This window comes from Astatotilapia calliptera, chromosome 8, assembly GCF_964374335.1.
Source record: "Astatotilapia calliptera chromosome 8, fAstCal68.1, whole genome shotgun sequence".
Lineage (NCBI taxonomy): Eukaryota > Metazoa > Chordata > Actinopteri > Cichliformes > Cichlidae > Astatotilapia > Astatotilapia calliptera.
In genome coordinates, this window is record NC_137429.1 from 17,384,049 (window position 1) to 17,407,268 (window position 23,220).

General features: G+C 39.3%; 1 protein-coding gene across 1 annotated transcript; it reads right to left on the bottom strand.

Moving 5' to 3' along the window:
• Positions 1-1,673: 1,673 nt before the first annotated feature.
• LOC113019257 (transient receptor potential cation channel subfamily M member 4-like) lies at positions 1,674-22,663 on the bottom strand. Its single transcript, XM_026162838.2, has 28 exons — positions 22,399-22,663; positions 21,358-21,419; positions 21,097-21,274; positions 20,410-20,590; positions 18,729-18,898; positions 17,775-17,952; positions 17,488-17,552; positions 17,158-17,397; positions 14,065-14,167; positions 13,851-13,972; positions 13,072-13,368; positions 12,849-12,950; positions 12,619-12,747; positions 11,562-11,691; positions 9,123-9,268; positions 6,529-6,641; positions 6,326-6,442; positions 6,160-6,200; positions 5,787-6,019; positions 5,155-5,270; positions 4,738-4,870; positions 4,380-4,554; positions 4,053-4,218; positions 3,781-3,962; positions 3,300-3,432; positions 3,137-3,209; positions 2,213-2,363; positions 1,674-2,097 (listed from the first exon to the last, which is right to left on the bottom strand). The coding sequence occupies exons 1-27, from the start codon at positions 22,492-22,494 to the stop codon at positions 2,250-2,252; spliced, it is 3,795 nt and encodes a 1,264-aa protein (XP_026018623.2). The 5' UTR covers positions 22,495-22,663; the 3' UTR covers positions 1,674-2,097; positions 2,213-2,249.
• Between the last annotated feature and the right edge of the window lie 557 nt (positions 22,664-23,220).

Sequence of the window (23,220 nt, forward strand, 5' to 3'; positions counted from 1 at the left end):
TCGTCCCGTATTTCGAAACAAAAGTACACGTCCCGTATTGAGCTAATAAGGGACGCACTTTGTCCCGTAATACAGTGAGAATCAAAAGTAGTCTATAAATGTTTATGGAATTAACACTTTGTTTGAAAACATAATTCCCAGCCCCTCTCCTGCTTTGTGACCAATGAGCTGACAGCACACTTATGACAATTCGAGTATGACAATTCAGATTACCGCTCATCTCATTGGTCGAGGAAAGGTCGCTTGCGGAGAAAATACCGGAAGACAACAGATGACCACAACAAGAAGCATGGCCAACAGGGGAACAAACGCCGACTCTGCGGTGCAAGTCTCGGACGACAGTACACCTAAAGCTGGGCAGACACTGTGCGATTTTTTCAGTCACGTTATTCAGCTCCTGCTCAAACTGCACGATTGACTCACAGGGGTTAGACGTTCATAGGTCACGATGCAGGGTCTCACACTATACCGCCCGATGCTCTGATGCGACCTGAGTGCTCACACTGTGCCTCCATAAAATGAAGGTTATAACAGAAAATCTGTCGCTCGCTCTCTCTGTCTTTCACTCACACAGACACACCACTACCATCAACTTTGCTAAATTGCTAATGAAAAACATTGATCAGGCAGCTGTGATTGAGCAGCAGTGTAAATCCAACTATTTTCACGGTTGTTGTGGTCGTGATCATTTTGTGATGCCACATCGAAAAGGCTCGGATGAGCTTTCCAAAGTTCTACAAGTTGTGCCTCCGTCGCTTGTGTCCAGATCACACGCTGCACAGCCGTGCTGCGCCGTCTTTTTCACCAACGTTTACGTTTGCGCGTGAGCAGTGTGAGCGCCTGTGGTGACACCCTCACGAGCGATTGATGATCGGGAGTTGGTCGTGAGGTGTTAATCACTTCTCGTTACCCCACGTATACTACACGACGCACGATGAAGGCCAAAATCGGTCCGATCACTCAAAAATCGGCTCAAAATGGGCCAAAAATCGCACAGTGTGAGCCCAGCATTAGAGCAGCAATGTTTGTTCCCCTCAGAGAAAGGGAAGAATGGGAAAAGGAAAACACCTGGCTGGAAAACGTTAATATGGGCATGTGCAGTGAATATCAGCGCTATGTGGCCAGAAGTGTGATAATATAATTTATTTTGTGTAATAAACAACTGCAAGGATGGATGATTACAACAAATTGATGACTAATACATAAAAGTAATACATAAATGAATAATGATGATGAGTTATGATGCGTAATCATGGGAACAAGCGGGTTTACAAACAGGAGCAGCTGATTAGCATTAGAAAAGCTGAAATAATACCTCAACTGAAGCCAATTGTACTAAATGCACTAAATGTGCACTGTTACAAGAATATTTTTCTTTCTATTGTTTTCTATTATTTTAAGTTAAGCAGGACAGAGTGCTTTTAAAGAAAGATTTACTTATATTCTCAAAAGTTAAGCATGACAGGCTTCTGTTTAAGAAAGAGGCCTGTTTTACTGTGTTAATGTTGTCATTTTGAGCTAAAAATAAATGGCTAAATGATCATTTGTTTCACATGTGTTCATATCACAAAGAATAGAATATGCATCTACTTAAATCAACTTCAAGTCAAATGGTTAAAAAAATAATTTCACACACAAAAAAAGAGCTAGAAAATTCACCACACTGGGAAGGGTGAAGACAACTGGGTCGCCCGGCCCTGGCCACGAGGTGTCCCTTATTTATTTTTCAGGGAGTTGGCAACCCTATTTCCTTTGTACATATGACAATAAATGCTTTGAATTTTAAATCATAATGTAAGTCTTAATAGACATTATTACAGATTATGTAAAAATATGTTGATTTTAAATTCCAGAAGTGTCTTTAAAACAAAAGTAATGATGGTCATGTCATTTCCCAACTCAAATTACACACACACACGATAAATTTCTTTTTCATTTCAGTGCTTATCAGTGAGGATCATGGTGGCGGACTGAACAGAAGTTGTCAAAAGGGAGCGTGCGCGATTCTTGTTTCTTTTCCTGATCTTGAATGAAGGCGTTATCCTTGATATAAAGTGTTACTGAATCAAGCTGAGCTGGAAGAGGAGGGTAGCACATCTGTATAAAACAACAGGTAGAATAAAAGAAGTGAGAGGGACAAATTTTAGCAAAAAATATACATTTTAAAATAAGGTCAAAGTAACTGAGTTTTGTACGAGAAAACAATATTTGCCTTTTAGTATGCAGGTTGTTTTGTAAGCATACTAATTTCACAAGTTCTGTGAAGTACCACGTAATGCAGGTGGGGGTCGAGGAGGTTTGAATGTGCTTCCTTGTGCTAAAGTATCCACAACCCAGCTGATGGCACTGGAGCAGTACTCGATCTGAAAAGAAGAACAAGAAGGTGTATCTGAGAAAAGAGTCAATGAGTCAAGACAACTTGAGAAAACCTATGAGAATATGTAATGCTTGTTTTTTGAGAAGTTTGTAAAACACTTTAGCTGACACACATGGAAAACTATTGCCTTTGTTCTTTGACAACAATTGTACTTTTTCCTTTTCTCAGTGAAAACTCACTCCACCATGCCTTCCTTTCGGCCTGTTATTTGGCAGATCTCACCTGTAGGCATTGGAGAAGCTGTTGTGACCTGTTTCCAAACATGAAAGTGGCAAAACCTGGTCCCTGTGTGCCACTGGCAGTCAGTGTTTAGTTCCTAAATGGCTCTCCTCTCAAACATCATTGTTTTTGTTTTCTGCACTAAATGATATAATACACCATTTCTTTGTGTGTGCATTTATTTTTACAACTGATTGCACTAACTTGATTAGCTTAAGTTCTGCCTTTGCTTCTTTAATGTGACATTCTTCAATCCATAAAAGTACTTAGTACAGAATTACTTACAGTCACCTAAAATAACAACTTCACATAATCCAACCTAAAACTGACTTTTGGCTGTACAGTAGGTATTTTCCTACTTTCCTATTTTATTTTTAAACACCTCTTAATGTATTATGCCAACTGCCACCTGCTATGAAGTGCTTTAACCTTTATATAGAATAGTTTAACTCTGCAGACATGCTCTTTCACAGCAGCTCCACATATGTATCACGAATGACTCAAATGGTACAAAATGATAAGTTGGAGCTACGGTTTTACCTGATTCTCCAGAGACCGTAGCCTGTGTTCGAAGTCTCTGCTTTCACTCAGATGTTTAAGCACACCATCTACCCTATATAAACAAAGATACATTTACTTCAGAATGATGGAGTCACACAGTAATAAATAATGCTGCTACAGTGGAGGATGAAGGTGTGCTCACTTGGCAGACATCCGTTTGAGCCTTTCTGAGTCGCTGCTTTTCTGGATCTTGATTCGAGCAGTCAGGAAGTCTTCCTTCTGAATCGTTTCCCACATTGATAATCGGTTCGCTGCCTTTTCTTCCAAGTCTAACACTGATAGTACAGACCAAGGGTTGAAATGATTACCTTTCAACTCATTTTTCATGCTTTCGTCACTGCTAAACTGAGTTCAGTGAGCAAGTAATCAAAGAACCTATTATTGTAACCTGGCACTGCCATTTTTAGTGAGCAACTGAGTGATAACAAGGCAGGCACTGTTTAAGAAAAAATCACACATAGCAAAATGTGCTGAATAAAATTTAGAAGATATCAAATTCAATCAGCTGTGGCTTTCTGACTCATTACTCATTAAACCTTTTACTTTAAAGTAATTAAGCAATAACTGTATTAAATGAATAACTTGATTTAATAGGAACCAAGTCTCCTGACTCCAATACTGACCAAAGTGGTGGATCTTTACAGAGGGCACTTTGCGAATAACTCTCCTAATAAAGATGTTGATGTGTGAGAGGATAATGAAAGGAGGAGCCAAAGAAGGACGGGAGTGGTACTCAGCAATCAGGTTGTAACGCTGGAACTTCCAGTAGGTGTCACTGTGTTCCTGCACTTTAGAGAAAGTGTAGCTGTGTGGATACAAGCAGATCAGAGCCACTGAGTCAAACCATTCAGTATGTGAACGCACCTTCAGATATAATAAAAGACTTGTTCTTTACCTAAACATGGCAATAAGCAGGTTGATGAGCAGGATGTTGGTGACCAGGAGATATACGACTAGCAGAATCACTACCAGCCAGTTACTCTCATGATTTCTACACGGCTCTTCACCGCTCTCAATCAAAGTCACATTGTGTGTACAAGTGATATCCCAGTCCTTGCCCACTGTCATAAATTGGAAAAATAAATGGTTAAAATTACAATAACACTCAATTTCAAATTGCTGTGATGAAAGTAGGTTCCAGGAAACTGCAGCATTTTAAAACAGATTTCAGCTTATAACACAGATTTTCTTATTTTTATGCCAGTTGCACAAACACTTGTACCATCCATCTCTTCCACAGGGATCTGTCCAAAGATGTGCAAGTATGGCCTGTAGAAAACTCTCCGAAAAATGCGATTCGGGTTTGGATCATAGTTGTAGATCAGAGCCTGATTGGCAACTCCATACGCCATGACCCACACACCCAGGAAGAAGAGGAAGAAGAAGACATCCTTCATCTAAACAAGAGGAAATTGTGATCTTGTTTGCTTCATTATTTATTTATTCATATATATATATATATATATATATATATATATATATATATATATATATTATATATATACACACACGCACACATACATATATAAACATATTAAGTTTACAATTGGTATATTGCCAACTGATGGTAACTTTCTCACCATCTTTCCTACAATGATGATTTTTGGTCCCAGCTGCTTGTGAATGGCAAAAATGTGAATGAGGCGAAGTGTGAAGACCATGTAGTCCAAACACAGGACATCCCGTCCAAATTCATGTGACCAGTGGAACATCCTGAAACACAAGCACAGTAAAGCTGAATCAATGAGGTAGCAGCACCGCCAGGCCACAAACCTGTATATTAATCTGTAAAATTTGGTTTTTAAAGAAGAAATATTTTTATATTTAAGGGACTAAATGACCAGGGGTTAAGGAAATTATTTATGCCACACTACATCCATAAACACAAACCAAGCACAAGTCTTTTACAATTTTGCAATGAAAACACCTCATTCAAAAATATTATTGTTGAAAATGTTTTTCAATAATCTGTCTTTTTTTGTATTTCTTGTCCATACCTGCAGATTAGTCCTATAATGAACAGGCTGATGGCGGTGAGGTCACATTTATTCCACAGATCCTTAATGTAGAGTCTGAACCTTTGACGCCAAGTCATCGTCCCCACAAAAATTGACTAGAAGAAGAACACAAAAATTACAACAAACTAAACTATAAGCTGGTGGCATATATCCAAATACTGAAAATTACTCTCCATGTGCTGTTCAAAGAAAGGTGTATTTAATGTGGTAAGCAAAGAAGGAACATAATAAGGAAGGAAGAGATTCAACCAAAATGATTGACTGTTCATAATATGTACTATTATAAAGACTGGGTAAAAATTCAACAAGAATAAGATTTTTATTTATGTAATTATATTTAATCTTCACTATATTTCTTAAGTTATTTGAATACAGTAACAAATATTAAAATGTATTAATCTATTTTAATGTCCATTCTGAATTTAATGCTTGTGACACAGCTGCATATTAACCACTGTATTGCAATACGAATCTTCAGTTATATCGTCCTTCTTCTATGTGCAATTTAATAAAAAGTTCAGTTACTGGGTTCACTTTTTCCCTTTATATTTCTACAGCTACCAAACCTTTCTGGGAAATAAAGTTCTAGTAAGACGTGTCTCTTCACTCACCTGTCTGATCTCCTCACAAACGATGGTGAATACCCAGAAGTACAACACACACTCAGCAACACCTGGACCTGAGGGTGGTGGGGGATCAAAATCCACCAACAGCACGTAGGCGAAAAGCAAAAGAAACAGGAAGTACATCAGGACGTTGCCCAGAAAAGAGGTGACCGGTGCAAACCAGAACTGACGCCAGCGTGACACTATGAATGGACGCTGTGGTGGTCGGTAAGGTACACCTGTATCAAAGATTATAAATGCAGATAGCAGGTGACTTAAATGACAGCATGTGGTGACAAGAATAATTTCTGATGTCAGACTTTCTTCTTGTAGTGAGTGACAACACTTATTCAAAGATGACTCTTTAAACAGGACTCACCTTTAATGGTACCACTCCTGTGATCTTTTGAGTCAAGGTCACTGGTGTAAGAACGAAAATAAAATTGATTTAATTGTTAGACTTTAGCTAATGCAAATCAATAAAATAAAAATAACAAACTGATGTTCTACAGATTAACACTGAAGAGTGCAAGTAGAAATATTACAGGTGCTTGATGTCATCCAAAGAGAAGAGGGTGGTCCCATAGAGACTGTTAGTGTCCTGGTCTGGCCCATCATCGTTAGGAATTCCTTCCTCCTCTTCCAACTGATTATCTTGTTTTCTATGAGGTAAAATATGTAGCAAATGTTTAAAAAAGTATCAAAATACATTTACAAACCTTTAATCTGAAAAGAATAAGCCTTTAACCTGAAGGAGATCAGATTGGTGTAGCAGAGGATGGGGCAGAAGAAAGTGAGCAGGAGCCTCCAAACCTCTGTGTTCCTCTTCATATCACCCCACCAGATATGGGAGAGCAGAGACTGGAAGAAGACAGAAAATGAGTCCTTATCAATCAACAGCAGCTCACTGGCGCAACATGAAGGTAGGATGTGTTATTTCTGAAGAATCCTACCATTTTTACTTTGTATTAATTTTTTTTGTAATTTAAATTATTGTACTGTACATGAAAGGGATTGTGCATTACATAGTCTTATTTATAGGTAGTGTATATGTATTGATTGAACTGTATAATCAAAGCAGCTATATACTGAACTGACCTCACAGCCCATTGTTCATTCAGTGGGCTGGTTTCCGTTATTCCCCAAAAGTTGATTCTGTTCATCTGAACGTAGTGTTTACAGTGGGAGAAACGTTTCCTCACTCATCCAAGTGACTTCTTCAGTCTCAGCTGACTGCAGGTTTCCCCAATCTTATAAACAGTACATTTGCATAATGACTGAAACCAGCCCATTCAGTTCCTTGATCATTAATATGCAAATTCTCATGACCATTGATCAACAACCACTGACCAAAACCCACTGATCAAAGCTCATTGATCAAAGGCCACTGATCAATGGCCATGAGTAGCATTCACAGAAAGTGGGTGAATGGCTGCAATCACAGCATTGTATGATGGCGAAAGATGTACCCTTAGCTGCTCAACTGTTCCGATACTCCTGACACATATGGGATCACTACAGGTTTTCGCTTAGTCAGCGGTTGTCCTTCTCCCCTGAATCGGCTGAAGCTTTCTTTAGGTGCTTTCCCAGCTCTGACAAAAGTCCAGCTGGAATAACCACATTTACTCAGGGCCTTCTTGATGTGATGTTCTTCTGCCTCTCTGGCCGCTGTGTCAGTGGGGATGGTGTTCGCTCTGTGTTGTAGTGTCCTAATGACACCCAGTTTATGCTCCAGTGGATGATGAGAGTCAAAGCTTAAATACCGATCTGTATGCGCAGGTTTATGGTACACATCAGCTTTTAGATGTCCCCCATTACTGATGGAAATCTCACATTCTAAGAAGGCTAACCTGCCACTTTTCATATCCTCCCTGGTGAATTTGATGTGTTGGTCCACCGAGTTAATGTGATCTGTGAATTGTGGTACTTCCTGAGATCTGATTTTCACCCAGGTGTCATCCACATATCTGAATCAATGACTTGGTGGCATTCCAGGGTAGGATTAAGACACAGTTCCAAAAGCAAACACACTTGGTCGATGCTGAGAGTGGTCCTGTTGCTCAAGTTGGGGTCATCCTGCAATCTCTTATGAACTACCTCCAACACTTGACTGGAACACAAGTGAAAAGAGACGTAAAATCGTTCTAGACCATTGTTTCATCTGCCTCCATAATGACATCTCTCACCTTTTCAACAAAATCCAAAGTGTTCTGGATGTGGTGTTCAGAGCTGCCTACCAGCGGGTTGAGGATCGAAGCCAGAAACTTAGAGATGTTATAGGTGGCCAAGTTGATCATACAGACAATCGGCCTTAAAGGTGCACCCTGTTTATGTATCTTTGGTAAACCATACAGACTTGGTGCAGAGTCCCCTGGGTACAGCCTGTGGTATGAGGTCCGGTCAATAGAATTGTCTTGTTCTAACAGCTTCAGGCAATCTATCCCCCTCTTCCTGTAACCACTTCCTGGGTCTCATTTCAGGGGCTCATAAGTATTTTCATCACTGAGCAGTGACAAACTTCTCTCATGATAGTCTTTCTGGTTTAGCAATACTGTGCTCCTACCCTTGTCTGCTGGAAGGATGAGACTGTTGTTGTCTTTACTAAGTGACGCGAGTGCCTTCCTCGTCTCCAAGCTGATGTTGGATGCTGGGGGCTTTGCATTGCTGAGACAGGCTGAAAACCTTCGTCCGTAGTTGCTCTGCTTCCACGTCTGCAATGTTGTTATTTCATATTGCTGTTTCTGTGGCTGTGATAACTTCAGTTATTGTTCAGATGTCTTGTTTATAAGGTTTGAGAAACCTGCAGTCAGCTGAGACTGAGGAAGTCACTTGGATGAGCGACAAAACGTTCCTCCCACTGAAAACGCTACGTCCAGATGAACAGAATCAGGTGTTCACGATTTCCTTACCTGGATGTGCACACGGGTACTTACAGACACACACCATTTGGGCTGCTGCTGCCTCTAAAAATATCTTACATTATCAATACTGTGTGCTGTTCAGTAACTTTGTCATTGTTATTTATGCATATGTTGGTTGTTGCTGTGGTTTCTCTGCTGTTTGGTTTTTTGTTGGTGCTTTTGTTTGTTTGTTTGCTTCTCCCCAAGTTCAATTTCTTTCTTTCTTTTCTTGTCCGGTCTTGTCCGTTATGTTTGTAGTAATCCAAAATAAAGAATATCCTAATTAAAATATTACTATCAAGTGCTGGAATACTGTACTTGTGAAGTTTTATTTGGCAATTTTTGGCCTTCAGTGAACAATTCTGATTCTGCAATTCAGCTAAACTGCCATACAGGACAGGGGAAAAAAACATGAAAGAAAGAGGTTAAAAATCTAACACACCTGTACGCCATCATTACTGAAGAAAAGCCGAGCGTCAGCACTCACACCCATCTGAAGACAAGTGCTGCCACCCCAGACAGGAGACTTCCTAATTAGCAGGGTGAAGGATCGGCGTTCATCACTCCGATAGCAAGAGCTGAAAATATCTGAGGTAAAGTGGACACAAGACATGGCATTCAATTTTATTTATATAGTGCCAGTTTACAAGAATAGTCATGTAAAGGTGCTTTATGTCGTATAGTAAAGACCCTATATTAACACAAAGAAAACCCCAACTTGTAACTCCCTATGAGCAAGTACTCTGAAATCTTTAAGAAATGATGGGGCCAATTTTTTAAAGCTCTTGTATGTAAGTAGAAGGATTTAATTCTGGGTTTAACAGGGAGCCAATGAAGAGAACCTATGAGAGACATATGCACTCTTTTAGTATTCCTTTTCAGTACCCTCATTGCAGCATTTTGAATAAACTGAAGGGTTTTTATGGAGCTTTTAGGACAACCTGATAATAATTACAATAGTCCAACACAGAAGGAAATCAACCAATCAGTCAATCAATTTATTTATAGGCACTTTTAAAAAGCAACACAGGTTGACCAAAGTAAACCAAACACAGAAAGAACTAAACAAAAATCAGTCACAATTATAAGCTAGGGAGTAAATATACGTTTTCAAATGTCCTAACTTGAAGAGGCAGACTGTTCCAAAGGTTAGGAACACAAATCGCAAAGGCCCAGTCTCCTCTGTGTTTTAGCCTGCTTCTGCTATCAGCTGACTTTAGATTTCTGTTTGGAGTATTTTTAGTTAAAAGATCAGAGAGGTGCGAGGGAGCTAATCCATTTAGAGACTTAAAAACAACAAATAAAATCTTTAATTCATGAACATACTGGAAGCCAGTGTAAATGAGCCCAAGACTAGGAGAAATATGGTCACCTTTACATGTGCCTGTCAAGAGTAGAGAGTTGTAGTGAACAAGCTGAAGATGAGAGAGTAGAGCCTGGCTAATGCCAAAATAAAGACTGAGACTGTAGACAAGCCTGGATAAAATAAATGCGTTAATCACTCATGCATATTTGTTCAATACAAACATGCAATTAAAATTATATGCTGGTAAAAAATGTGCAATACATGCACAGTTGCCATTAGAAAAGCCAAAGCTGATCACTTTGTTATAGAGACTTCAAACAATCTCTAAAACCTCTTTACATTTATGAAAACAATGGCACAGCGCTTCCCCCATGCCCTTATAAACACTTGCATCATATTTATGAGAAGGCTGACATGCTTGGTTGTTTTAATGAACATTTTGTAATATCGGGCACACTGCTGAAGAAAGTAAATATTTCTTATGAGCATTCCTCAGCTGCATTCTCTGATAATTCTGTGGCCAGCCACTCCTTTACTTTAAGCATGGTGACAGCATCAGATGTGCTCAAAGACTTTAAACTTTTGGATACTAGAAAATCAGCAGGTCCAAACAATTTGGAGCCTTAATTTTTGAAGTTAGCTGTTGATTTTATCGCCCCATTAGTTACTTTTCTTGTTAACCTTTTTTGGATACAACTGAAATTCTAAAGGAATTTCTCTTGAGTTCTTGAGTTCTAGCAACCACAGAGACGAGTCCATTGTCAGAGAATATAAGAAGATCATTTATAACCTGCAATAATCCTGTTTCTGTTCAAAGATGATTAATAGAGAAGGGATAATCATATTTAACATCAAAGAATGAATTAATGGTGGGAAATATTTGAACACTCTTGTAGGAATGGGGTCTAATAAATGCTCAGCTGAAGTACAAATATATATCTGCAGTATTCAACATAGATGTACATAATTACATATGTGAAATGGTTATGAACCTTTATATTTTCTCAAATGGTTAAAATTAAATAATTTCAAATTTTATGTATTCATTAAAAATGTAAGGAATATTCAGCTCAAGAGACATGTGACTCTTTCAATCTGGCTACACTGTGGAAAAGAAAGCAGGAGTTGTTTTTATTTTCTTATGTTCATCACTTTATGGAGGGATTTTACAGAACATAAAACACTTTTTCCAGGCTAAATGAAGATCTTCAAAGTGTTTGAGATGCCATTTCCTCTCCAGCTCTCCAAGTTATCTGCTTTAAGCTACATATTTGAGACTTATATTAAAGAGTCAAACACTTCTCTCCCACACCTCTGTGAGAGTCAGGTTTAAGTAGCTGCTCTGTACTCTAGCATTGAAGAAGATGACATTAGAGGAACTATATCCTTAAACTTAGTTACAGCACATTCAGAAAGATATTTACTGTAATGAAATGTTTCGTTACTATTGTGTAAAGTGTTAGATAGGTTTTGCTACAATTGTGTTACATCAGCTGTTAAAAGGAAAATTCAAAGGACACTTCATGAAACTATTATGAAAGTAGATAACAAATATTTTCTCTTCTAATGTCTCACCATGTGCCAGGTTCTCAAACCTCTGGGCCAGCTCTTTCATGGAGAGTTTGGTTTCATTCTCTACCTCAAGTTTGGACAGTTCTCTGAGTATTTTACTGCCACCAAGAGCACTCAGGACTGCCTCACCTGCCTGGAAAGTAAAGCAAAGACACAGGTACAAAAAGTAAATTCATTGTATCTAATACTGTCTGCATTATTATCTCAGTTCGTTCTGTTGAAGTAGTCTAACTGGTACAGCACACACAGACAATCATTAACACATTTACCTGTTGCATGAAGTCTAAGTTGCAATTTACTTAAAGGGACTATATATATGCATTTTAGATTTATAGTTCTACTGCGATTTTTCACAAGATCTACTGCAAGCTGGAGTAGAACCTGCAGCATCTCGTGTACTAGTTCATGCCCAACTACGTAACATTTACAGAGGCTGCAGGCTTAAAAAAAGGATTATCATCACTAGCTGCTGACTCTGATCACAAAGTTGCAGTGTGTAAGAAAACATCTACTCAACAGTTGCTGCCATATTAATTTAAAAACTAAATGCTTAAATCTAGTGAGTTCAGAATTGAATTTGATTATTTTATAGTAATTATTTGCTTTTAGATTAAGATTTAACATTGTGATATGTCATATGTTATCATATGATTTACATTTAATATAATCAATGCTTAGATCATAAAATAATCATTAACAACACATTGTAATTAACGACACACATGTAACAAATAGCACTAGCTGCATCTCATTCTCACAAATGTCCAATATCGCTTAACTTCACCTAAAAACTACGGTTTCACTCAAATAACAAATTCAAATAATCTATTTATCCATTCATACACCAAGGACTCTGTCAGACATACTGTAAATCTGTATAAGATGATTTTTCAATTCCTTTTTTTCTTCTGTTAACTATGAAGTGATCGCCTCATAACCCTTTAGAAAAGCACAATTCCAGAACTACTAACACTGGAGACACCAGTTGTATCTTGACTGTGGCTTTTAAACCAGCCGAACACAAGTAGAACATTTTTTAAATTTGTCGCAGAGCTTTTACCATCTCCCAGAAGAAAATGGCCATCTCACTGCGGTTTTGCAATACCGCCCAGAGGAAAAGCGAAGCCCAGGGATCGGGGCAGGGCAGGTCCTGATACTTGCAATGTCCACGCAGAACCTTACTGGCACGCTTTGATGAATGAAGAAATAATACTTATTACCAGGTCAACCATGAAAAAGAGATCCTATAACCACAAGAACAGTGTGTTTATTCTGAAAGGTTCAGAGTACCCTCAGAGCTGTCCCTTTGGATGAAGTGAACTCTAATCTCAAAGTGTGATAGTAGAAAGGCTGGCAGACATCACCCATTAACAGCTCCAGGACCCTTGACACCTGAGGAAACCGTGGGTGGGACAATAAGCACAACAGTATCAGATGTTCTTCACATTCTTTATTAATATATTTAAGCATAATTAATGAAAAAGGACAGAATCTCTTTGATTCCCAAACTTACCTCAAAAAGGGTGACCTCCTTCACTGGTCCATCCTGATTGTTATCTTTCAACAATCTTGTAGACGAATTCTGTTTTTCTGATGGTGAGTGACGCTCCACTATTGCCAGCCGCTCTGCTAGGCACTGTTGTAGTAGCTGATAGAGCAAGGTCCCATCTGGCACAGAGCGATAAAGGGTTTCCAGCCTGCCATAAGTTAGGTACTCCAGGATATTCAAGCCATTCTCAGTGAAAAGCCGAACAAACTGGGGCTTGTCATTGATCAGCGCATCTGTCATTGAGTCCTCCAAATCTTCATACTGTTTAATTGGAGGAAGAAGATCATATTTAAGACAGGTCAACATTTTTTATAATAATAATAATAATGGATTGGATTTATATAGCGCTTTTCAAGGCACCCAAAGCGCTTTACAATGCCACTATTCATTCACTCTCACATTCATACACTGGTGGAGGCAGCTACAGTTGTAGCCACAGCTGCCCTGGGGCAGACTGACAGAAGCGAGGCTGCCATATCGCGCCATCGGCCCCTCTGGCCATCACCAGTAGGCAAGTAGGGTAAAGTGTCTTGCCCAAGGACACAACGACCAGGACAGAGAGCCCAGGGATCCGATTCCCAACCCCCTGAGCCACGGTCGCCCAATATTGCCAAATATTCCTCCATAAATCAGATTTGACAAATAAATCAGTGATTTATTTGTCAAAAGTGTTACAATAGACTGTATAGTGTGATGTTTTGTATGAATTCTTCTTTCAATGTGATGTCTTTTTCCCTCCTCACCTTCCACTGGATGTCTCCATTGAAGAGTTCAGTCTTGGCAATGTCAACCCTGTTCCACGTTACTGCTAGTTTCAGCTCATCAGTATAAGGGTTGGCATCAGCTGATAAATGTTGCTTACTTGCTGAAAAACATAAAGACAACACAAAAATCAAAATAAGGACTAAAAGTGCATGTTGCTGCTATGTTGTAAAATTACTATCTACTTATACATACCTCCCACGAGTGTTTTAAGCAGGACTGTGTCAAAGTCATTTGGACTCTCGTGCTCTCCTTGGTAGACTGTAATCAAATGTCTGTTCTGGTAAATGTTCAAAGCCTGGAGACAGAAGATAGGAAAAGGGAACAGGAATGACAGAGACATGATCACAAATTATTTTTTTTTTTAGAAAAAGATTAAATTGCACAGCCTGTGTGTTCTGATTAGGCAGGATAAATTCCTAGTATGACAGATAAGCTAATCAACACACACTCTAATACTATCATACTCTGAATTTAGTTTAAAAACAAGCTCATAGCTTGCCAAATCTGAGTTTCCTGTTTGAGTTTAGTGTGCACGTGAGCAGGGAAACAATATTGTCAGCTGTTCACGTACATGAAACTCAGATTTCAGTCTCAGAGTTTATTGCTAAAATCAGAGAAAGAATACTTAACTAAAGGCGGCACTTTTATTGCCTGGAGAAACAAACTAAAAACAAAACAAATGTATACTAAAGAAACCAACAAAACATGAACTAGAACTAAGAAACTCCTGGTCATTAGTGGCTTGACCTGAGGACATGGAACTACACACGACCCACAGCAACGTAGAGGTTGCGACAACAAACAGGGGAAGACTTAAATACACAGGCAGGGTAATGAGAGGCTGGGGAACAGGTAAAAACACAGGTGGGACTAACCAGACAAAACAAGACAAAGGGAAGCAAAACTGAACACACTAACACAGGACACGACACTGTCAAAGTGAAATATGATGTATGATGTATGGCAGCCTTGACACTGAGACATGACTGACGGGATATGAAACGTGGAACACAGGGAGGACACCGTGACTGAAACTAGAAGCTAAAAGCAACAAACATAACATGAACAGAAAATAACAATAATCAAGGAGTACAAATCAAACACAAAACCAAGTGCCGTGATAGGAACAGGGTGTCGACACCTGATAGGTCAACAACGTGCCACACAGCTAATGTTGACTCATCTCAGCTAAGGCAAATTTTTACAGCTTTATTTTATTACTCACATTTTCCCCTCTGAGTGTGAAGGAAAGGTAGAACCAGAAAATTCAACTTAAAGAAACATTTAAAAAGCAAATTAATAAAAATCAATGTCCTCCACCTGTCCAGTTTCCTGAAATTTTATTAAGGGCACACTGCACACCATGCTAAGAAATGACTGTGACTGAGTGTCCACCATGTTTTATTAGTCACTAACATTCTCCGTTTGGCCAAAGGGTGGGGAAGAGTGGCGCAGGTTTCTGGGCTTCAGTCCAAAGCAATTTCTGTTGTCTTAACTAGACAAAGGATCTAATGGCTCCGGGGCAGAGGCTCACAAGAGGTCGACCGAGTATCTTAAAGTCTGCGCCCCCCCCTCTGCATAACACAGCAGACAACGCATCATTTTCCTGTTCACCCCCATCAGTTTGTTCTTCTCCTTATGTGCTATTACAAGCTGCTCTGTAGGCCCTGAAAGTCAAGGCTGACCTGACCTTTCTATGATTTTTCTATGATTTCTGTGACTAACAATTCATGTACAGTCATCAAAACTCTACAGGTATCACAGATAAGCTTTTGATATCCCACAAGTAAAGTTCACTGAACAGAAAGTTAAATGTTGATTGATGATGGTTGATATGCTTTCAAAATAGTTAGAAGTTTTTCCTTCCAGTAAAGGAGATACAGGTGCAGTAGCCAGAGTACTGCTGGAAGAATTCATCCCACGGTTGGAAACTCCAGACTGAGACTGGCTGCTGATCAGAAATCTTCAGAGACCCAGCAGGAAGCAGGGACCAGTCCATGCACAGTTGACAACCCAGACTAGGGGTTAGGGTTAGGGATTTTGGGATGGGATTTTAATTAAGGGATTCTACTTGACCTGAAACATGCTTTGAGCATCCAAAGAACTTTTACATTTAGAGCTAAATGTGATTGATTGTTTTGTTTTCCACAATGCCATCACTGATGTGGGGATAGTAAATGATCATTGTAAAGGCCTTTGGGATGTTTTAAACTGTTTTAAACAAACTGATTACCTTACAACAGTAAAGATCACAAAGCACTGTATAGAAAGAAAATGCTGATCTATCACTCTGCTGTAAAATTTAGATCAGTAGTGTTTGATGTATGGTGGCTGTGTGGAAACACGTGGCTACGTTGGAGTTTTATCCCAGACTTTGAAAGGTACTAATAACAAAGTTAGATGTTCTGTTGTATCCATTTGTTCACAGGTTCAGTCATATCCACTGTCCCTGATGGCAAACATCTGGACATGGTAAAATAGAACGGCACAAAGGAGTGTGTGCGATGTTTGGTGATGCGTGTGCACCTTCATCCCTAGCAATACCACTGATAATGGTTCTTTTACAGAAACAGTTACTGAACTGGAAACATTGGCGGATGGATTTAATGATCAGATTTGATAAACACGCCTCACACTGAATGGCTTCCTTATCTTAAATCTTTTTTCCTTTGTATAATTACTAATAGTGAAGGTCAATATGACCTGGAGTAGCCTGCTCAACTATGTTATCTGCTGACTGTATGAGGCCAGCATCGGAGAAAGATAGTGGCAGCAACAGCGCGGATGAGAAAAAAACAGTTGCAACTGCAGACTTTATTAAGTCATGTTTCTAAAACACATTGAACACAAATGCATTCATTTATTGTAAACAGTACTTTTTAAGGCTATTAGATTTTGCTTTCGGGCTAGTGCTGATTGATCAGTTGCATTGATAAGCTTGCATATATGATTTGGTTCTATAAAAACAACTTTCACAGCTTGTGAGTGAATTAACTTTTTGTCACTGTGGTGAAACAAATAGCAGCCTGAAGTTTCAACAATTTGTAACAAACTGAGAAAGTAATTTATAAATTACTACACTAAAACATATAATGTGAATAAACTTGGAATTGTGATCCCGACACACTGACAGTAAGATCAAGCTAAACACTTAGATTTAGTTCTGAATATCAGTGCTAAAATACACCACAGTCTAGTCTGTAGTTGATAAATATGCAGAGACAGAAAGTGTTTCCTCCAGCTCATCTGTAGAGTAAATGCAGTGCATCTGTTCTCAGCACTCACCTGCTCAACTAATTTGTCGGTCTGTGCCTCTGAAGGAAAATGCTTCTTAAACCGTTCTGCCACTCTGTCTTTGAGATCCACATTGGGAGCTTTAAGAGCCTCACTGTTGCCTTCACCAGAGGACGGCACAGCTGGAGCTGAAGACCGGTTCTCCAAGATATCACTCAGGAAATCAGCCAAGCCTCCTGAGCCAGCCAGAACCAGCCAGGGGATGCAGCTTTTTAAAGAGAGATCCATTCTCTGACAGACATGACAAAAACCATGAAAGAAACATTCACACAATTTAAATAGTAAGTCACAATTAATGTTGTGATAATGAGCAGACTTTACCTTCAGCATGTCTGTTTCCCCTGATATCAGCATACAAAGGACAGGGATTTCAATGCTGCCACTTCCTTTAAAAAGATACAACAATTTTTAGCATCTTCCAATCTTGATCAAATGTTTTTGTTAAATTAAGCACAAATAACTCTCAATTAACTTTAGCTAAAAAAAAAAATGAGTGGAAAATATCAGGCTGACAACGTGTTATCAGTATTCAGATAAAACTTCGCTTAAGCTCTCTCATAATCCGTAATATAATATTTTACTTTAAAGTTTATGGTACCATCTCTGACCCCATATGCCTGTGCGCTGATGGGAAATGTATTCCTCCAGTCTGGCTCTGAACTCTGTTTCTCCTCCTCTGCGGCCCACACTCCCATCGTCCACCAGCAGAAAGGCCTGGTAGTTGTTGTCCAGGGGGCAGGAGTTCTGCGATGCGTTTGGGGCATTGTACTTTGCAGGAAAGCTCCCCTGCAGAAGCAGAAAACCGGGTATACTAGTGTTTCTTTACTTATATGTGTTTCAATAGAAGATGCAAATACAGTCTTGTCCCAAGACTATGGAAATGAAGCATGGTAAGCATGGATTTACCTTACTTTGAGCACTAAAATCCACACAATCTTAGTCATTTAAAATTGGGACACATAAAAGGCTGTTTGTATTAACTCATTCACTGCCATTGACGTCTATAGACGTCAATTGAAAAACTTACGTTGACTGCCATTGACGTCTATAGACGTCAATTACGTTTTTCAATGGGAGGGGCTAGAATACAACCTCGGGCAGCTTGTCAGTGAATATCAGACTGCTTGAAATGTATTTTTCACAAAAAGCTCGTTTTCTCCCTTTTTTTGGTCAAAACAGGCATTTTTGGTGGAACCCATCTCTCTTCTACAGCTGATTACTAAAGAATGGAAAATGGTAGAAACAAACTTTTTTTTTTTTGGATGAAAGAAAAGAGTCTGTTCTTCATTTTGGTAGGTTCAGCGTTTATATGATCATAACACACAGTTTTCTGTGGCTCTTCAAAAATGAGTACAAATGCTCAAAAACCCTGGCAGTGGGGAGTTACCTGATTTGAAAATGGCTGGCAGTGAATGAGTTAATTATAAGCAACTAAAACAAAAAAACACAATTAAAAAGACAAATATAAATCAAATTTTTAAGTGAGCTTTTTGGACAATAAAGGTGAACATGATATATTTTAATGCTTTGAAAAATGTTTAAATGTGTAATGTCTGTACTACCTGAGGTTTGACCAGCTGCTCTCGCTTTTCCACGAGGCCCCACGGAGCAATGCCCAACGCTACCACCTTGTTGAGGGACACTGAAGATGCTGCAGCTGCATGATCTCTCACCGCCTGTCCAACACACCTGCCAACATCTTCGTGCAGGCCTGTAGTTAGGATCCATGCACCTGGGGGAAACAGATAAATGGTAAATGGCCTGGTTCAACCTGTATACTACGTAGATTACTGTGACATGTCACTAAATGTTTCCCCATTTGTGGAAAAAGTTGGAATGCAGTGTAAAATGTAAAAGTGAAAATCACAATTGGTGCACAAAAATTAAGGCCAGGGTCCAGGGAGTAACATAGTATGCTTTATTAGACCTTATAATCCACTGAGCAATCATTACTACTTCCATCTTGGTGTCTTGAGTGCTAGGGGAGGAAACTACTTTATTGGGAACATCAGGTAGGCACTATTTGTCTTAAGTGTATTTCATTTTATGCCCACAACATCTCCAACAACAACACCTGACATGCCAGGTGTGTTCCAGGAGGCATAGCGTCTTCTGGCCTCAAGATGGGGTCTGGCCAGAGATAAGCTGTTATTATCTCTGTTGGAAGGAGCAGTTTGTGATCAAGGTCTACCTGCATGTCCAGGGTCAAGGAGGGTTGTGCATACTCTTGCTGATAACGTCACCAGACATTCTCCTGCTCGCACAACGGAAATTATGTTTGGCAGTTCAGACATTGGATGAGTGAGTGCATTGCTGGCAGTTCCAGCCTCCAGGTGTAAAGGCCTGGAGATAGGCTGGTGTAGCAGCTGATAAAGGAGATGCCTCAGAATTGCCGGAGTTTGGAAGAGAGCACACATAGGACCTTCTCTTCCCTACTGATGTTTTGGTTTGTTGAATGGACATCATAGCTGGCTCTGAGTCTGCTTCCTTCCATTTCCCAGATATCCTTCCAGGTGAGCTTACTGTGTTCCAGGTTAGCCTGTTGGAATGTGAGTTTGCTTCTGTGGATCCTTTTACTTTGTATTGGTGTCGGACCTGCTCAATTACCAGCTTTCTTCTCTGGTGTATGAAGCCTTGTGCCACATTGGTCAACTTGTGCCATATCCATGTTTTGATTTTTCCTGTAGAGGTAACTGAAAACTATAGCTCTACACCGAGAAAAGATTTTGCTTGCTGCATGGCCTCTGATGGAGTCCTTTTCCTTCCAGTGGCCAGTTCAGGAGCAGATGCTCAGATTGCTGCATTTAAGCCGTACCCAGGCTCATGTTTAGCTTCGTTTTGATGCACTTGTACTTTTCAGTGAGGCTGGGTAAAATTGAGTACAATTGCTACTTTAATGCACTATCGCAATTTTATGTGACTGCATTAAGACAACTTGTATATCTTGATGCATGCTCAATTATCCAGGTAAGGAAGCGTTTTCGAAGCTCAAAATGCTACATCCAGATGAACAGAATCTGCTTTTTGGGGCATCTTTTTAAAAATCAGTTTTAAAATCTAGAAACTAAGTTCAGGTAAGGCATGTGTTGAGAGTATTTTAGACATTTTTTATGGCATAAGGACCTGTGTTGAAAATATGATGGCATCTGCTAACCAACAATAAAATATTTCAGCAAACAGCTCACAGAAATTCCAATCATACTGTTAACATCATAGATCAGTTTGTAATGCATAAAGTTTTACCTGTGCTTTGTGACGCTTTCACCAGTCCCTGTCTGAGGACCTCCCGTACCCAGGTCTTTATCTGTGTCCTGCTATTTCCACCCACAACAGAAACAACCAGGTTGGGTAGAGGAAGACCCCAGTGGGTTGTCAATATGTTGTACACCACCGAAGGCTCAGTGCTCCATGACAGGCGCAGGAACTAAGTTTACAGATTTGATGAATTAAAGGAAACAAGCACATGTCAACAATGCCCAAAGACTTGTAAATTAATGAACTGTGATCTAGTATTAAAGCTAAAATGATGCCTCAGTTGTTTGAACCTTTAATTTGTAATTAAAACTTAGAAAATAAAAATGACACTCGAAAGAGTGACCCAAAAGAGCCCAGAATCATTTTTACTGTCTGGCAAACTATAGGAAAGTCGATGTTTAAAAAAAGAAAGGGGTGTAAAGTGGCAGTGATACCTGTGTCAACATTGAGTTCTTATGGGTTTTAATCTTGTCACTTTATCTGTACTGACTTTGTTTACTCAGGTGTAGCAGTAGTAGGTTGAAGGTCAGGAAAACTACTGGCTACCAGAGCTCCGGATTTATCTTGATTTTTATTTAACCCACCTTTACAAGAATTTTCCTTTAATAACGTGCTCACATTTTCAAAAACTGTAGAGATAAAGCGTTATGGGACAAAATGAAAAAAAAAACCCACATAGCTGTGCCTCTTGCTGGCTCCTGCAAACTGCACCTCTCCAAAGGCATCAGTTGGTTGTTCAGAGGAGTGCTGCACACTTTTCCACTGGTTCACGATGGCTGTGCTGAAATAATCTCCAACAGCCACAGAGGCATGGTCATCTCTCGCAGCCCCGCACTGACACAATGCACCATTACTGAGAGAGGTGGAAGCATAAAACGTCACCAAGAAAACTTAAAATACAGACATGTCACTATCAAAAGGCAGAGGTCACAGTACCTGAAGGAATCTTCTACAAAGGTGCTGCACACTCGTTTCTTGATGATTTTGGGGAAGCAACTCTGAAAGGATTTTTAAATGTTGTTAAATAGTGACGAACATCTACATATTTCTTAGTTTAACATAGTTTAACAGTGAGTCTGTGTATGCACATATTCTGTAGTAGAACAACACAACCCACAAGCCAAAAAACATGTTTTTCTATTAAGCTTTTGAATTAGCCTTGGTCTTTACGTCTACTGATTGCTGTCTTTAACAATCTCAATGTTTTTCTTCCCTTACTTGAACAATTATTTTTCCCAAATATGTGTTGATCATAATTATTTGTAGTGCATATATTTCTTTCTGTGATAAGTAGCATTTTTTCAGTGTTCAGGCTGCAAAAATAGCAGGTGTCAGTGTGGAGACGAGTGTGAGAAATCTTTTTAAACCTTAATACAACTATAGCACAGTTGCTTTGAAAGCTTCATTGTTTCACAAAAGCTTTGCTTTACTCATCGCTAATGTGAACGCATCACCTCAGCAGCTAAATGGAATTGAATGCAGCCATCATCAACGTTATTAGTAAACATGATGAAGTGCTTAACTACATGCTTATGTTTAGGATGCTGTATGTAGACTAGTAGACATAAGTGTGCTTTCCATTTTTTTCTGTTAAGTAACAGTCAGTGAACTGCTATAGAAATGTTGCACTGAACCTGTTTCTACTTATTAAAGCTTGTTTTACGGCCAACCAGTTAGACAAGTTTTGTATCAACAAATTGCAGCTGAAATAGTAGATGTTAGTTCACCGGCACGTTTGCAAAGCTTGTTGTGCATAGTTTTCCAAGAAGTTTGTGGATGGCTCACATTCACTGTTACTTGGAACTTTATTGTGAGGATTTTTTTCAAGTATAGCTTGCACTTTTTAAAAAAAAATCTTTAAATGTGGGGGTTTTTTTGTTGGTTCTTTACTTTGTCTTTTGTTTTGTTTTCTTTTGGCCGACATGCCACCATGATATCGTAACAGCAGCTGAAAGATTTTAGCGAAAGCTGACTTACCTGGCTCTTCTCAGTCTGGCAGATAATGTCTGTGTTGTTATCTCTACCGGCTTCTTCTATTCTCCCTCCTTCTACGTTTGCTCCAGTGTCATTCATGCTTCCCTTTCAGTCGAGCTCAGTGAGAAATGTGTGCAGAAGAACTAAAAGTGACTTTTTCTGACCATACTTCACCTTGTGGCTTACTGCTGAAACCCTATTCCCTGCCACTAACGTCTCTCAGTGTCCACAATAAAAGTAGGTGCAGCCAGCACTAAGGTATGGGTGTGGTTTCACAGAGGCAAACAGTTCCTCTAAAGTCTGAAAACAGGAAAAGCCAGTCAAAACCACAAACTACTCAGACACAGAGTCTGAGCTGGTGTAGTGTTTATTCCAATCCTTCTTCATCACCTTACCTGGTCACTGGCATCTCACGTGAGGAAACTGAACACCCTCAATGACACATTTAGACACCACTGTAGCAGACTGACAGCTCAGCAAACTTAGGTTCTCTAATTGTTATTAGAAACTAAAAATATCACACATTTGCAACAGAGACTGTTAGTTATGCGTCTCTGTGGTGCTCATTCCCACAAGAAGTAAAAGCCAGAGATTTGCCTGCAATAATCATGCAAAGGCAAATATATTTGTTTTTAAAGGCCAATTTCAGTCAGAAAATTATTACTAGAATTATTATTCAGCTGAAAGTTAGCCCAATATGTGCATGGATTCCACTTGCTTAAGCATAACTTCATAAAGACGAAGTTATGCTCTTCTATAAGAGGCTCCTCTGTTCTTCACTTGTTGCCTGTATTAATGGCACCTGTTTGAACTCGTTTGTCCACA